This window comes from Brachyhypopomus gauderio, chromosome 10, assembly GCF_052324685.1.
Source record: "Brachyhypopomus gauderio isolate BG-103 chromosome 10, BGAUD_0.2, whole genome shotgun sequence".
NCBI classification, from domain to species: Eukaryota; Metazoa; Chordata; class Actinopteri; order Gymnotiformes; family Hypopomidae; genus Brachyhypopomus; species Brachyhypopomus gauderio.
This window is the reverse complement of record NC_135220.1, coordinates 18,314,791-18,333,111: the sequence shown is the minus strand read 5'-3', so window position 1 is coordinate 18,333,111 and position 18,321 is coordinate 18,314,791. Positions and strand designations below refer to the sequence as shown.

The 18,321-nt window shown below is 44.6% G+C and overlaps 1 protein-coding gene across 1 annotated transcript in view; it reads left to right on the top strand.

Moving 5' to 3' along the window:
• The first annotated feature begins 2,792 nt into the window (after positions 1-2,792).
• dchs1b (dachsous cadherin-related 1b) overlaps positions 2,793-18,321 on the top strand; it is a 92,417-nt gene continuing 76,888 nt past the window's right edge. The window contains exons 1-2 of the mRNA XM_077020156.1: positions 2,793-3,233; positions 12,170-13,993. Coding sequence (XP_076876271.1) covers positions 12,191-13,993 — 1,803 coding nt within the window. The 5' untranslated portion in view covers positions 2,793-3,233; positions 12,170-12,190. The remainder of the gene's footprint in view (positions 3,234-12,169; positions 13,994-18,321) is intronic.

The window sequence follows — 18,321 nt, the reverse complement described above, 5'->3', positions numbered from 1 at the left end:
TGTTAAAAAAATAACTTTCATTGATGAAAGTAATATTTAAACATTGTCATAAACATTCTCAACATGCATACTTTACATTTGTAATCCCCTGGTATGTTATGGAAATAAGATTATTCTAGTGGTGCTTTAAGACATAAAAGGATTATTGCTTCCTCAGAGTGAGGCCCTGACTCATACTTCTATAAAACTTATTCAAAGGGTACATTTAGTCCTGGATTGCAGATATTAAAAAGACCATAGCACAATTTTATAACTCTGGACTTTGTAGCCTTGAGGAGACTTCAACCAAACTATCCTAAAATACACCGAAATGTCTACGCAAGCTTTTGATTTTCAAACCTGCAGTCGGTGCTGCCCAGTTGAACGTGCACAGCAGGACTGACATCAGTGCTGACACAGAGCTGCACGGCTGGACCTCTGTCCTTTCCTGATCCTCCTTCTGTTCCCACAACTATTTGTGTCCCTACCTTGTGTCCTAAGAATAGGGACATGGTGCCTATGTACATCCCATGGGTCTGGACAAGAGGAAGGAAATACAGTACCGTCACAGACGGTATTTCCAGGTTCACAGCTCAGACTCCTGAAGCCGTTCTCAGCCAGCTCATATCCAGACCCCCACAGCATTTGACACAGCACTTGACCAGCTGCAGTTGTTTCAACGTTTGGAGCAGTTGTTTCAACCTTTGGACTGAATCACTGTTTATTCACTGGGGTCTTTAGAGCAACAGAATGTCTAAATGTCATGCCAGCCTTTTAGTGTAATATCAGATCTAATAGATTTCAAATTCCACAGGTCAGTCACTGTTAGGTGTTTTCTCCAATGTCTGTAAAGTTGCTGGTTTTGTCATAACTGCACATAACATGGTTGCAAAGGAGTGATATGGCTGTGTTTCAACCAAAGCGAGACTCACCAGAAGCTAAGTGTGTGTGTGTGTGTGTGTGTGTGTGTGTGTGTGTGTGTGTGCAGCTGTTAGGCCTGCAGGAAAACAGCAGCTTTAGTTTCAGCCACAGTCACAACTGATATCTCTCCTCGCCAAATGTGGGTGAAAACCACAGTGTGCCCCCGTCCAGAGGACGTCGATCTCTCTCATGTGCCAAGTCCCTTCACCACAGGCTGATTTGTTCACCAGGCCACTCTTGTGTCTCGGTCACCAGTGCCTCTGTCACTTTTGCAGCGATAACCAAGACTTGGAAACGCCAGAGGTGTTGTGGCACTGGGGTACAAACAAGAACCCTTTTCTCTCATGGGAGCACAGACGGTGACTTCATCCCTGCCTATCAGTGGCAAAAAAGTGTGAATCAGGTCAGAATGTGGCTAGCGGCTACAGAGATAACCCAGGATGAAAATCTGATGCCCAGAGCTAGAGATATTTTGCTTTTTACTTTGTCTCTCTTTTCTGGAAAAAAATGTCTTATGATTATTTTCATTGCCAAAGAAACTGTGGTTATCATCTGTGTTTTTTTTATTAATGATTTTCAATTGTCTTAATATACTGTTTTCTCCAACATCATGATGTATGACTCAATACTATCTTGGGATAAGCCCATTAAAATGTTGAACGTACCTTATGCAAAGGATTCTGACACCACAGACAAGAGTATCTCAAATCAATGCAGAACCAATCGCTCACAGTGACTGAGACTGAATTTACAACTGCTAATACATTTGGATCCGAAAGACAAATAACTGGACTGGATCCATTTATCATGACCAATAACCTCAGCCAATAGCCTTAACATTTAGAGACACATGCTCCAGTCAGGGAGAGAGGTTCCAGCATGTTGGGGGAGATGCAATCAGAGTGTCCAGGCCTGCATTGTAAAGGATACGTAAAGAAGCCAAATGGGCCCCAGACTTTCATTTCCAGAGCCACAATGGGACTAAATGCGGAGCTGTGTGGAGAATCACTCCCTGAGCGCTCGAGCAGGAGTGACACAATTACTCCATCTGCTATCGTTTAAGAGGGGCTTCCAAACTCTCTGCAGTGCTTTCCTCTGCCACCGATGTGATGCTTGAAATATAAAAGATGCATCAAACGATTTACAAAAACCCATACATCTCAGAATTGTTCAAGGATCTCACACGTTTTCAGGTATTCCCGTCCAATCTTCCTGAAACCTTTCTGTTTAGAAATAGAAATATTCTATTCTTCGTCTCCTTATGAGAATTTCGCAGCCTTACGGGCCGGTGTCTCCACAAGTCACACCCCAGTGAATTGTGACCTGAAACTCAGAGTGATTAATGGTCTTGCTGATCGTCCAGCTGATGCGTGTTTTCGACCTCTTTTAATGGCGTCTCCGTGATTTGACCATATCTTTTGTAGCTTCCAGCTTCAGTGCTGGGAGTTCACCTCTACCGTTTCTGCTTTTCGAAACAAAAACCCATGTATGAATTAGACTGCATTTAAATGCCCTAGATATAATACACAACAATGAAAAAAATAAGTATTAGCACAAAGCACAAATCACTATAATGTACTAATTCAATAAAATGTCCATAAAATCAATGCAATCTACAATCGCATTATTATTTCATTGCTATAATAATTAAGACATTATTTTGTAATGAATGGAGACCTGAATCCCCAGACTAACATTTTGGTCTTTGTCTGAAAACCAGTTCTTAAAGGCAGAGCATGGTGGCACCAAAGCCTACCATAACAGCTCCTTTCTCCGGACCCGTTTTTTCTTCACTCCCCCTTTTTGTGTCGTTCCCCACGTGTCGAATATATTAGCAACTCAAATTAGAGGGAGGCTGGGCCTTAACGCGGTGTCGGATTTCACTCGGAGAGGTGAGGTGGGTCCACTCAGCACACAGTCCGCGCGGAATTAGATGCTTGGGGGACCGTTATGTGGAGGTGCGCGGTGCTTTTGTGTTTGACATTTGTGAAAGTGATTGGTCCATAGGACAGTGGACTCTGGTTTGAGCTTCTAGGGGAGAAATCTTTGAGCTGCGCAGTCTGCTTGCTTACACCTGACGGGCGGCGGGCAAGCGGCACTGTATTTTTGCCGGTGAAAGCAGTACGTTAGCAAAAACCCCTGGAAAGGAAGAGAAATCGGGGTTTAATTCGGTATGGATTTTACACTGGCTTGGTAAAACATTCGTTTTACACAAACCCGTCACCTGCTACTGGATCTCTCGTCAGAACGATCTGCAAATACATCTGCACGCAAATAGGATTTGGGGGAACAACGGACCGCAAAGACAGAACGGCCAACCTTAGCAGATGAATGTAAGTGAAGGCAAACGCCGCTCTGGAGGGTCTTTCGATATGCTTTCGGCTACGGAGGAGATGCTAGAAGGTGTGGCAGTGTCCCTGAAATAAAGCGAGGTCATTCTACATCACTTCAAACCAACTGCACGTTATAATGTCGTTCTCATTCATGCATTTGAATGCAACAAAAAAGCAAGCCCCCTTTGCTTGTTAGACTTGTAGTACCCGATTCATGCAGCCAAGCATCTTAGAGACTTGCCTTGGCAATGGAGATAAAGAGATACAATTAGTCTGGCTTGTTCACGTATGCTATTTAATATTAGTAATCGGTGATATTGAGCCGTTAACCACAGTGAGCCCTGTCAGGTCCAAAGAGACGGTGATCTGTATTAAGATTGTGTAACTCTTTTTTGACATCGCTTAGTTTTTACACATTGTATAAATATAGCTTTTAGCTTGGGTTTTAATTTTTAAGTCGTCAGGTGACTGATTCCAGATATTCACATGATAAATTAATGAATTTATGACTTTTATAGCCAGAGGTCTGAATATTGTAGAATGACATCAGCGTAATTACAAATATGTCTACTTGCAGATATTTAAAATGACACTGAATTAGAGAAAATATACACGGAAACGTAGACTTATACACACTTGTATACACAGTTGATGCGAGTCTTTCAGGTAACGGACACCTAAGCACAGAGCCCATGTCCCAAAGGGAGGGACAGTGCGCCACACGTCCACGTTAACTTGGCAGTGTTTAACCTAAGTGGACAAGGAGAGCGCCGTTTCTGAGATTCTGCGAGGCTGAGTTTGTGTTCGCGTTGTTGCTGGATTGTCGTTTTTCTCCACCTAGACTGTGGCTATAATATGTTCCGTAACGGTACGCACCTATACGGGCATGGCCAGTGTTCGCGCTCCTCTACTGCTATACGCTTTACTTAAGACGGAATGGTAAAACATGTAAGAACAACCCAAGATAACTATGTAAGAGTCCCGTGGTTTTAAAATGTTCGTAGCAGTTGCAGGTGTACGGAATTTATCTTTGCAACACGTCCTGTTCCAATACTGGTTTCTTTCTGACTTTTATGATTGTCTTTTTTATATATTGCTAGGAATATAATGCATTATAAACAAGTCAGACCTCTTTCGAAAATGACTTGGGGTTTGGCTAATGAGCAGAAGCAAAAAAATAAAATAAAATACCGACAAATACGTACAAGCCACTTATTCTGTCCATTTTCCGTTTCATATTTTAAACCCGCGTCATGACTGGGCAGACCGCAAAACTGCTCTCAGATCAGCTAACGAGTAGGACTCAGCCCTGCTACAGCGCCTAGGTCAGCGCACATGTGCAGTCTCAGCGTGCGACGCAGATCACAGACGCGTCAAATAAACCAGCGCCCAGCGAGGTCCAGTCTGTTCGTACTGCTGCTCGTCACCAGTTGGACGCTGATCACACAGCTGCTCTTATTGAGGCTCGGAGGTTTTTTTCCGTGTTATTGGGACTCACGCAGACTTGCGACCCGGGAGAGCGTGTGTTTGCCTGCGCCTAATAACCGTTTTTGAGGACTGTGGTACCGGCGGGTTATGTTCTTGTTTAGTGGTTTTTCGTCGTCAAATGCTCAACACAACAGGCAAATTTCTGCAGGCTACTTGTAAAATCTTTTGTTAGTTGAAAGGTCTGTGTAGTAAACCAAGGACACCAAGAGTGTTCTCTGATAAATGTAATGAAAATCTTGGGGGGGGGGGGGGGGGGGAACACATTTTTAAACATTTATTTTGGTCTGGTTATCATGAGCCCTTGTATGCATTCGTTTCTAAGAATCGGGAATCAATGTTAATTTTTTTAACGAACAGCCCTGACAGTGATAGAAAACATTAACTTTCCTTTAGAAACGCCTTTACCTTTTTGCTATTACGAGACTGCATTCAGAATAACTACTCATTCTAATAAGCTTAACTCGGAATGTTAAGTAATAATGTCGGGAATTGCAAGTACGTGCGCGTGCACGCGCGCGCGCACTCTCTCTCTCTCTCATGTGTAATTGATGACAGAAGGGAAAGTTGAGTGAAAACAAATAAGATTGCACATCTGATCTTCTTTCTTAAGTAGCTGAGGGAAATTGTTTACACAAGAACTGAACTCCAACCCATACCAACTTGCTCAAAGCATCCTTGAGACATTTTGTTTCTCTTCGTGATCATCAGTGCCTTATTACCACATGTACCAAAACAAAGTTGAAGTCTAATGCAAAAAACAACCGCCAAACATTTGATTTTAATTAGTTTGCAAAATACTCTCTATAGTTGGACTTTACTCTCAGCTTGCTGGCACAGTTAAAGCAAAAACTATAATGACTGAGTGGTCCAGAATGATGTTGTTCTAGAAACCAGAATCTCTTTGCTATCCATGGAAGGTGGTTATTATTAATAGCCCCTTTAGAAGCATTAAAAGGTAATGGTGTGGTTTTGTTGAGTGAGATCACGTAATGCCGGGGTAACACTTCTCAGTGGTTGGTAGCCTGTCCTGTGAATTTCTCTGATATCAGAGCTGTCATTGCTACAGTATGTTCATGTAGATGCTGCTAGGATGATGTGTGTTTGGATGTTGAAAGGTCACTGGGTTCATTAGCTGAATATACATGGTGGCTGACAATGCCAGCTCCAGAAGAAAACACTCTCTGCTTTCCACTGAAGTTTGGTAAAAAGACTCAAGTCTGGTAAAGCTCCCACCTCTCTCTCTGTCTCTCTTTCTCTGTCTCTTTCTCTCTCGCTCTTTCTCTGTGAGTGTGTGTGTGTGTATGATAGATATGGCTAGTGGATCATTTATAATGCACATTTACATTAAAACACATTAACTGTTTATTAACAGTTAACATTCTCCCTCAACCAATAATTCCTCAAACCAGCATAAACGGAGGTTCAATTTAAAAATGTTGTAATTCATGAGAATTTACGTAAGCGTTCCATTAGGTAATGGAGCAAACTTAATTTTAGTCCAGTGGCTTTGAGCTGACAGAATCAGCTGTATGTGGTGGCATTTGTGTTCCATTTTGTGCTGGTAATGGGCACTGAACTCAAGCCTGACATGAGGCTAATGGGCTGGAAACAGCATACTTGGAGATAAGGCTTAAGTTTGCTCAAGCCCCTGTGAACCTCTGCTGAGGCATGATTCCTGTTCACTCTGGCGAACTGCTGATCTTGGATCTGCTACCTCATGCTATTTCCTGACACTAACTATTATAAAGGAATCACAAACTGGTCTTAGATCAGCATAACAGAGCAGCTTCTGTGAGCATCCATGGTAGAGCAAAGCTTTGGATGAAGGGAAGCTCTGACCACTTTCAGCCCTACAACCAGGTCTTGGCTGGTGTGGCGATGCCATGACCACTGTAGCGTTTTCCATCTCTTTGTAGTTCTTGACCTCATCTGAGTCAGCTGTGAGAGTGAAACTATGAATGATCTAGATGTCACTGCAGACTCTCTGTGGCTGAAGTGGCAGAACTTGATATGCCTCCATTGCTGTGTTTAATATCACGTCTTCTCCGATAACCAGTTGGCTATTTGCTTCTTAATAATTCAGCATACTCGCCTCTCTCTTTCTTTTGCTCTCTCTTTCTCTCTCTCTCTCTCTGTCTCTTCATCTCTGTTTTCCTGTCTGGTTGTAGTCTTGGAGAGCACACACACTACCCCTGCGTGCCGCAGAAGCGGTGTCGGCTCTGATCACAACACGGAAACCGCGTGTTGTTTTGGATTTGTCTCGGTCCGCACTGCTCTGGTACCGGATCACTCCCTCCCCCACCTGGAGATACACCTGCCTACTCCAGCCAGGACAAATGTCTACTGTGTCCTCATGTTATTGATTCAAAATCTGGCAAATTGCATGGCAGAAAAGAAGTGAACAGTTCGATTCAGTGTTTGTTTAACTTGTTGAATAATAATATAGTTTTTCTTTTGAGCAAGGGAAGAGAGACAGGAAAGAGGGATGGACTTTTAATAAAGTGATGCTTTTGATCCTACTCACCCACATTTGGCTTTTCACCCCAATGTTTTGTTTCTGGCAAGTTCTTTCACTACATTTTTTGAATGTTTAAGTTAAAACAAAGCAGTTCTGGCATAGGTGACCACGGGGTGTCAGAAGATGATCGATGTCATGTGGTAAATTTCTTGGAGGCTGTTCAGAACTGCAAACTTTTTACACGTTTCAAGTCACCCTTGGTTGACACTTCAGAGTTCCCATGAGAGAAGGAATGATGTCAACATTTTCCAGCAAGTTTCTGAGAAGATTTAGAGATTTGAAAAATACACTCTAAAACCAGCCCCCATTCACTTAGAGTGAGTGAATTGAAATAAATGCAAAAGGGGGGGACCAGTACTCTGAGAGCACCCAGCACTCTGCACCAGTAGCACCACCCGGGCCTCTTTACCAGTAGCACCACCCGTGTCTCTGCACCAGTAGCACCACCCGTGTCTCTGTGCCAGTAGCACCACCTGGGTCATTGCACCAGTAGCACCTCCCAGAGATCTGGGCCTCTGTACCAGTCCCAGTTTGATTAAGGAGGTGTTTTGCTAAAGCGCACAGGGAATCTTGATATGGTAAAAGCAACTTGCCTGCGACTGCCCCCCAGAGCATCGTCCCTGACTTATTTCAATAAAGTTTGAAGTGAAACATATTGTATATGCCACAGACTCAGTGAATAAGTATCTACTGACATATTCTTACATAATAGGACAAGGCACCACATTAAATCTACTATTTCACTACTCTGTTGAGAAGTGATTTTGGCATGAAATGCGTTGCTGGTTTGGGGTAGTTATACCGTTGCTAAAGTCAAATATAGGTCACCCGTCCTCCACTGCATTTCTCCTCTCCAACCTTACACTATTCCAAATTTATCTCTTGGACCTTTGGTCCTGTGTTTTGCACATTTTGGGAATGGTACACACACAAACCGTACACACGGTTTCATCTTGGCGTGGGTGCAGGGCGCCGTGAGTGGGGCGTAAGAGGATCGGCCCTCCACACACACTGCCGCTCGCTCAGACCCGCCTGCCCCCTTCGTCCTGGAGCGGAGGTCCTGACGACAGCTGGACGGCTAAATTCAGGAGGCTCATGACTTGCGGTTCTCCAAATCCTGGAAACCTAGAAGGAGCGCATTCCTTACCCACGGGCGAGGAGGTGGAGAGGTGAACGCCACAACGGAGGACATCAGCATCTGGAAAAAATACCCTCCAGGAGGCCTGTGTTTCAGGAGCACAAAACGCCATTATTGTGGTTTTAGGGTGCTTTCCATCATTATTACTGGCCTGATCATCTTAAATAATATTTAAAATTCAAGGAGAAAACTAAACAATTCTAGACATTTCAAGACTATTAAGAACCATGAAAAAAAATTGATGGTTTTCCTCCAAAAATGTATTTAAAGGGAGATATCAGACATGGTTTAACTTGAGTTTTATAGGTGCCTCTTCAACACCAGGACAGCCTGGCTGTGCCTTTAGGAAGCTGTGTGCCAACCCTCAGATTTTATGTGAGAATATCTGCACTTGGACCTGTAGGAACATCTGATATTCAGGTCCAGGATGCCCGCTGCTTTTGTGCAACACAGCAAAGGTTTTACGCGCCGTATCTCCGGAATCGGCTCTACACGGAGCACAGGGCTGGGGTGAGACACTGCATTGGATTTCCTCACTCAAACATATTTGATTCAGCTCATCAGCTGATCACCTGGTTTTAGTGGGTGTCCCCGAACTGCTCTGGACTCTGCCTTTCCAGGGCTGGTTCCCTGTACAGCACAAATCAAATCATAAAATCTCACATGTCTAACTGGGAGACAGCAGCTGCAGCTCTGGGGTGCTGGACTACAGCAGCGCGGTGAGCAGAAAGGACCCCTGCTACTCTCTCTCAGACGCCCCTGTCAGTCATTCTGTCTGGCTTCTGTTTATTCTGTATGATAGAGAGACAGTTAGGTCTGTGCCATATACTTTAATAAGCTGTTAAATATGAGAATAAGACACATTGTCTGGGCAGTGTGGCCATTCAGAGAGGGCCTTTGTGACTCTGGAGCCTGTTTAATTTGGCTACTATTGGCTCTTGTGTTCCCTGCTGTGTCTGTTATACGCATTAGAGGGAGAGGGAGCTTGTGGCACTCCCCCCCAGAGCCTACAGGGGGAGCTCTTCTCAGAAATCCAACTTCAGCTTCACAGCCATTATTCAACACAGCCTCATGACAGTAGCAAAGTGAAACTCTATATTGCAGGCTCATGCATAGTACACCCGAAGGACACTTACAGTGCAGTGAGGGGAACCCAATAGAGAACTACATACAGGAAAACAGAGATGTCTCACATTTTACATTTTTGGCACATGAACAAGCTCTGAGAGCCTGTGCCTGTGTCTTTTTTTGGTGGTGGGGTGAATTCTTTTGCGTTTTTTTTTGTCTGGGGGGCAGATTCTTTTGTTTGATTGTTTCCTTGTATAAGACTTCATTGAAGATTATATAGCAGACTTGAATCTTCAGTACTTGGGCGAGGCGTGGTTTGCAGAGACGTCTATGGTCTCTTAGGTGTCTCTATGTTGTGGGAACGTGTGTGTGTGTGTTACTCCGTAGCTATGACAGTGTGTGTGTGCAGTTATATGTGCTAGTGACGGGTTTCTAACAGGCAGATTATAGTGTGGGGTAGACGCCACGGAGCCCTGCTGGTTATCTGTGTCTGTGTGGTTGTTCATCTGGGATGTCAGACATGACATAGACGCATACATACACGCAAAAACAGACGCTTGCTCACAATATACTCATGGACATACACACCCATACCCATGTGTGTGCATGCATACACACACATACATACACACACACACACACACACACACACACACACACACACACACACACACACACACACACACACACACACACACACACACAACTGAGCAACTGAGTAGTTCTCCCTGGAATCTAGATGTACTGTGTGATTCATCCTGTTCTAAAATCACCCTCTACTTCACTGAAGTGCATACATCCCTCTTCTGCCACTAGAGGGAGCATGAAAAATGAGGACACGTGTGGTGACTCAAAACTGAATTAATGCGGTCCAATTCACTGAAGCTGCAGAGCAAAAATCACATTTAAATCCAGATTCAATATTTCTTTTGTTCCCTTTTTGGGGCCTGCGGCTTACAGAACAGCAGTTACTAAAAGAGTCCTGACAAAGACATATTACACTCACAGCCTACCCATAAACACAGTCTAAAATGACAGTGTGCACTGCTTTGCCAGTTGGGTTTGGAGAAACCCACTCTCACTAAAACAGCACACTCGTCTCCCCAGCGCAGGGTAGGTGGGGCTACATGAGGTTTGAACAGAGCTCCAATAAGGCTGTGCAGGTGGTGGAACTGCCTGATCTGGTCTGTGCTGCCTGATCTGTGCTGCCTGGTCTGTGCTGCCTGGTCTGTGTTGTGCTGCCTGGTCTGTGCTGCCTGGTCTGTGTTGTGCTGCCTGATCTGTGCTGTGCTGCCTGATCTGTGCTGTGCTGTGTTGTTTTAACAGTGGATGAAATAACATTGGTAATGTTGGCCACCTGTGGGTCTCAGTGTTCCATAGTTCCCTCTGTGGCAGAAGCGGAGCTCCAAACACCAAACACACTCTCTGCTCCAAACACACTCTCTGCTCCAAACACACTCTCTCTACTCCAAACACACTCTCTGCTCCAAACACACTCTCTCTACTCCAAACACACTCTCTGCTCCAAACACACTCTCTGCTCCAAACACACTCTTTGCTCCAAACACACTCTCTCTACTCCAAACACACTCTCAGCACCAAACACTTTCTACTCCAAACACACTCTCAGCTTCAAACACACTGTCTACTCCAAACACACTCTCTGCTCCACTCTCTGCTCCAAATACACTCTCTGCTCCAAACACACTCTCTACTCCAAATACACTCTCTCTGCTCCAAACACATTCTCTGCTCCAAACACACTCTCTACTCTAAACACACTCTTTGCTCCAAACACACTCTCTCTACTCCAAATACATTCTCTTTACTCCAAATATACTTTCTGCTCCAAACACACACTCTACTCCAAACACATACTCTGCTCCAAACACACACTATACTCTAAACACATAAACACACTCTCCACTCTAAACTCTTCCTCTCATGTCTCTCCTTTGCTTTCACAATTTACTCTTTACTTATCCTTTAATTTTTGAGATGTTTCCCGGACTAAAATCCTGAATGAATGGTAGCATAGCGAGATGAGCGAATGGTCCTTTCTCTACCACTTTGTGCCTAGTGATTTAAACATCCTTAAATCCGGGCCACATTCCTGTCATGCGTAATAGTTATAACACCTACTCAGCTAAATGCATGTGGACAGTTTTTCATTATCCTAAAATGCTTCAGTCTGTCTTACACACAGTGTTACAGAAAGAGATGTGTGGTGGCTTTCTTTAATTATAGCCAGTTGATGATTCTTTTGATTGTATCTGAGATGTTTCTTGAACTGTCCATAAGTCTGTGTGTGATGCATACAAACAAGACAATCCATTATTTGGTATGATAAATAGGAAAGTTTGTATTAGGTAGTGTTGTTAATGTTCTTGAAGCAGTCTGAATTTCCTGTTGGAGCTTAACAGATTATGTGTAAAGGAGTGGCCTATGTGTGCAATGAGTGTGAGGACTGTGTTTCATTTGGAGAAAAGCTGTCGGTAGGATAAAGACAAGGCAGCTTATAGTCCAATCATAGTCTCCCAGCTGGGCCAAAGCCTCTCCTTGCTTCAGTTTTCTAAAGCACACATGCTCAGTGATCCACACCAGACCTCCAGCACCTTCTAGACAGCAGAGTGTGATGTATGCCTGCATTCAGACGCACTGGTGTTTGTGCTTTGATAGTGTGATCTCAGCTTGTGACAGTGTCCTGTATCTCTTCTTTTGCAGGTGTAAGGAAACTGGGCTGCAATGACGATATTCAAAGGCTCCGGAGACAACATATATAACTGGTTTTATAGCCGAAGAGGTTGGAGGCTAAGGATGTTCCTGCTGGTGCTTGTGACTGTAGAATTGTTAACAGTGACAGTGAGCGCAGAAGCAGCTCCAGGTGTCCTGGAGTTACAGCTGGACGAAGAACAGCCTGCTGGCACGATAGTGGGTGACATTAGTGCTGGATTACCTCCTGGAGAAACCGCGTCACTCTACTTCATCTCTGACCACGAGGGAACTGGGATAGGCAGTGACCTCCACATCGACGAGACCACTGGCATCATCAAAACTGCCCACCGGCTTGACAGGGAGGAGAGAGACCATTACAGCTTCATAGCAGTCACAATGACCGGCCTTACGGTGAAGGTGTCCATCACGGTGAATGATATCAATGACCATGCTCCAGTCTTCCCCAAGAAAAAGGCCTCTCTAAAGATCCCTGAACAGACTGCAGTGGGGACCAAGTTTTCCCTGGAGCCAGCCACGGATGCAGACAAAGACCAGCTCACCACGCAGGGATACATCATCAAAGAAGGTAACGTGGGCCAAGTGTTTCGGCTGGAGACGAAGAGGGCGGCGAACAAGGTCCTCTACCTGGACCTCGTGGTCAACGGTGTCTTAGACCGAGAGAAGAGAGCAGCTTACTCTTTGGTCCTGGAGGCCTTTGATGGGGGCTCTCCTAAGAAAACCGGACAGATGACCCTTGACGTTATCGTGCAAGACATAAATGACCATGCTCCTGTTTTTAATCAGAGCAGATACCATGCCATCATCTCTGAAAGTCTCCCGCAGGGTAGTAATATCCTGCAAGTGTTTGCCTCCGACGCAGATGAAGGTGACAATGGTCTTGTGCTTTATGAGATCAACCGCAGGCAAAGTGACCCAGATAGATACTTTGTCATTGACCCTCGTTCAGGAATTATCACACTTAACAAGCTCTTGGACTTTGAAGTACGGAAGGTACATGAACTGGTAGTGCAAGCGAAGGACAACGCCAGCCATCCGGAAATCACAAATGCCTTCGTCACGATCCACGTCCGTGACTACAATGATAATCAGCCAACTATGACTATCATCTTCCTCAGTGAGGATGGGTCTCCTCGAATATCCGAGGGTGCCCAACCTGGGCAGTATGTAGCTCGTATCTCAGTCTCAGACCCTGATTATGGTGAATACTCCAATGTCAATGTGTCCCTGGAAGGTGGTGATGGTAAGTTTGCCCTCACCACTAAGGACAGCATCATTTATCTCATCTGTGTGGACCAGGTTCTGGATCGTGAAGAGAGAGACTCTTATGAGCTCCGTGTCATGGCTACAGACTCTGGCACCCCGCCACTCCGGGCAGAATCATCCTTCATAATCGAAGTCACAGACATCAACGACAATCCCCCCCTGTTTGATCAGCAGGCATACAAGCAGACTATTCCGGAGGTGGTTTACCCAGGCAGCTTTGTGCTACAGGTGACGGCACGAGACAAAGACCAAGGCCCCAATGGCGATGTCCGCTATAGCATCCTGCCGAACAAGGGGACACGTTCGGACTGGTTCACTATTGACCCAGTGACGGGGATCATCACTACAGCTACCCAGCTGGATTATGAGTCCGATCCAGTGCCGAGCGTCAAGGTGGTAGCTACGGATGGAGGAAGGCCTCCCTTGTCCTCCACTGCACTTGTGGAAATCAGCCTACAGGATACTAACGACAATGAGCCAGTCTTTGAAAGCACCTTCTACAATGTGTCCATCAAGGAGAACACAGCTGCTGGGACGTGTTTCCTGGAGGTAGGTGTCTTCCACCATGGGCACATATCTCTCACGTACGCTGTGCTTTGGTTGCGCCAACATCACATTCACACAACTAAATCTGGAAGTTTTATCTGCCTTCAAATTGAAGACTTAAGTTTGTCAGTAGATGCAGTGTAGATTTCAGAAGAAGCTATATTCCATTTCAAATTACACAAGACTCGGGCATTAGGGAAGGATGAGCCAATATTTTCACTCAATGTGAAGGTTTCCTCCGATCCACTTCTATTAATTTCACCTACTTGGAAAAATAACATGGTAATCACATAATAATCCTGTTATTAATCACCTGCTGAGACCGTGACTCCAAAATTACATGTAGATTTGCAGATGTTGTTTCTGAACTGCTATTGCTTAGTTGGAATTTTATACCTTATGTTTTGAAATCCTGACCTAAAGCCAGTTCCTATGATCCGAGCAGCCACAAGTGGCCTATCCACATGCTTGTTAGGTCCTTTCAGAGCAGGGGAAACTGGGACAGATTGTCTTTTTTGTTTTTCCTCTTTCCTTGCATACAAACACCAATCTCACACTTCAAAAGCGCCCTGGAATGTGTGGGTCCAACTGGAGCGTCTGCACTAAAAGTGCCTTCCAGAAAAAGCAGCCTAGATAAATACTGGAATTCCACATTGTTGCAGGTTCATTTAACTTATATTTGTAGAGAGCGGTTGGTCAGTGATCAGAGGAATTTGGAATGTGGGTTCCCTATAAGGAGTAGTGGAAGTGGAAAGGCAGTAGCCACACAGAGAGGTACAGCACTACGTAGACAGGAAGAGAAGAGAATACATGCAAAGGAAAGGAGAACAGGGAAAGAAAACGAGAATAGGAAAGTTTGACAACTGAACTGTTTCAGTGGTCGTCTGCAAGAGTTCTTAAAAACCAAGAGACCTGTCAGGTTACAGAAGCTATCCTGCATAATGTCAAAGGCAAGCCCATGGACCCCTCTAATAATGAAAATTCAGCTTTGAACTAATTCTTTCTTTGTCAGTGTAAACCTATTTCCTGATAGCTATTATTAGTCAAAATCATATTTAGAACTCATTTCATACCACACACCAGGCGTGTTGGTTTTTCAGTGTTCAAGAATGCAATTTTAGCCATTCCACTGCATTCCCCAAAGCCACAAAGGACCAAACCAGGACACTTATACCATCCACAGGACGAGTCTGTTTTTGTCATAGTCCCACTGGAGCTCTCCCACTCTGCCTGCCACTACTCGCGCAGCGCCAAACCGGCCGCGGGGCCTGGTTCTGCTTCACGGGGAGGCAGGAGTGGACACGGACATGCCAGGCCCTCCCGTGTGACGGGGTTTCTCTTCACTCGCTACGTTGTCAGGGTGTGCTGGATTTTATTTTTCAAATGAGAGTTCATTTTAGGCTACAGATTCATCTGTGTCGAGATCTGGAAATGAGAGTTCTGAACACAAGAAGTCAGGCATATTCAGAACAAGAGCGGGTTTGAGAGGCTCTTAAAAGGCTTAGTTCTGTTCGCTGTTTGTCATGCATGTCTGGTGTGGAGACAGTAATTATTCATTGCAGGACGGGGAGTTTGGCTGTTGAATTTATGTTTTCCTCCTCAGTACTGTCTCCAGCTTTGGGAGCTAATTCATGCATTAATTCATTCATTTATTCATCCACCCATCCACCCATCCACCCATTCATTCATTCATTCATTCATTCATTCATTCATTCATTCATTCATTCGTTCATTCATTCTCTTTGAGATTCTGCATCTGCAGACCGGTGTGGTGTATTATTCCCGTAAAGGTGAAAGGAAAGGCTGATATTATTTACTTTTCTCTTTCCCTGGCTCTCTCAGGAGCTCTTTCTCATGAAGCCCGTCGTGTCCGGTTCTCAGTACGTTTTCCTGCTGGTTGTGTGGATGTTGTGAGTTTAGTCAGATAACCATAACTTGATTCAGAAGGAGGTCTGTTACGGAGGGCTGATCTGAGAATGAGCCCTCTGTGTGCACGTTCCATTTCCCCTTTCAGCACAATGGAGCATCCACTGAGTTTCATATACATGGGAAGTCACCCTCTTGTGCTGCTCTGGGTCCAGTTACTGAGGCATGGGTTGACGTCCAGAGGTTTTTCTGAAGAAGATGGACTTAACTCAGAGCCCTCAGTGCGGTTATTTTTACTCTAAGATGTTGCACATCCAGTAGACCTGACTTTCTCCAGTCCTCATGCTCTCGCCAGACCTCACACAATCATATATCTGTTACCATTACGGATGCCATTTTGAAACAGCCTAGTTGTTGTGTTCCACTCTCATGTACCATCTCAGACCAGATGAATGAAGCCCTCCATTACTCTTTTCTACTCTACAGGCTAAAAGCGAAACAAACTTTACGGCGTCGTAGCAATTTCTCAGGGTGGGTTTCGATTACCCTCACGTTTAAAGCTGGAGTCCTTGTGTTTATCAGCTCTGCACTGAGCCAGAGAGGATTGTTTTCCTGTGCGAGTCGTGTCTTGGCAACATTTCCTCGCGCTGAAGTCCGATCTCCTCACCAGCCCTCCACGGCGAGCCATATCTGTATCCCATGCCAGAGCTTGCATATGTATGTTATGCATTAGACACGGGGATGTTTGGGAGTGCTCTGGGGTGATTTTGTTAGACACGGAGATGTTTGGGAGTGCTCTGGGGTGATTGCATCCACGGCTTCTCTCATCAGCGTCTGCGATGCTGCGCGTCTTGTCCGTGCAATATGCGTGCATGTGCGTGTGCAGGTGCAGAACGGCAAGAGTCGATCCTGCCATTAAAACCGCAGTAAATTTCTCCGTCTCTCCACCTGTCTCAGCAATCACGCACACCATGGTGTTAAGTAATGTTTGTCCTGAATCCACATGGAAAGACAAAGCATGTTTCATAGACCCAAGGGTAGGAACACATCTGGGCCAGCGCTAGTGGAGGAAGCTACCTGGGGACGGTTTCCTGTAATTCAAGACCTGGCCTGCGGTGGGGTCACGTAGAAATGTGCCCCATTGGAAATACGAGCCAGACTGTGGCTACCTGCTCTCATAGACTCTATGATGCAGGACAGGGGAGCACAAAACCCTTTTTGTACTCAGTGTAGGAAAGCACTGAACAAGAGGCATGCATCATCACATGTTTTGCCTGGCAAGCACACTGCAGATTTTTTTATTACTCATTAAAATATGTGATCTGTTTTATTCTCAGAATTATATATATATATATATATATATATATATATATATATATATATATATATATATATATATATATATATATATATATATATGTGTGTGTGTGTGTGTGTGTGTGTGTGTGTGTGTGTGTGCGTGTGTGTATATATATATATATATGTATGTATGTATATATATATATATACAGACACACACCCTCCAGTCACTGGCACACAGGCCTATGCTGAAAGATTGCAAGCAGTGAAATCTATTCCCATGAAGCCAAAACAATTAGTTGATTCACTAAAAAAACACTTCAGAAGCAGAGCTGTTGCTTTGTGTTTACTCTGATTATTCACAGTCCAAACAGCTTAAATATGGGCAGATAGCTGGACTGTGTTGAAGGGGGTCATGGTATGCCTCATTACGTTGGATGCTTGCTACCATATGGCATGGAGTCTACTTCCCCTATTATTATTCCGTCGTGTTTATTCTGTTATTTTTAATTATGCATTTACTTTCACGAATACGCCATACTCCCCATGTTAGTGAACTCGTGAAAATGTGCTGATTTAGATTTTTGACAACCTGCCAATGGCATATACTGTATATTGGAACAGAGGAAAGGGCATTACTAAATACTAGACCTGAACATCAGCCTAGACAAAAGCCCCACAGACCACCCCCCCACCCCACACATGTGCACACACACTCCCCACCCCATACACTGGGAGCATTTGCATGAAGTCCAGTGTGGAAAACCTCCCACTTGCTCCATACATACAATGCATTTCCTGTCCTGCTACAGTTCCAGTTCAAAGGCTTTCTCCGATATGCAAAACAATAGCTGGAACGTGATGAATGAGAAAGTAAAGATAGTTACGTACTTTCAACTTTCTGTGACCTCCAGAGTGGACACCTGTCTATCATTTGTGAATCAACCCCTGTATGTTCTCTGTTCTTATCCTTATAAACTGCAGGAGGGAGGATATTTCCTGAAGCGTAAAAAAAGGGCTCTATTTTGTTCCCCCCCCCCCCCCCCCCCCCCCCCCCCCCCCACCCCTCCGCGAAGAGAAACCAGACTGATTCCTTTTGTCCCTGGTTCATGCCTTTTGTCTTAACACATTTTCACCATTCTCTGAAATCTTGTTTTATCTTTTGT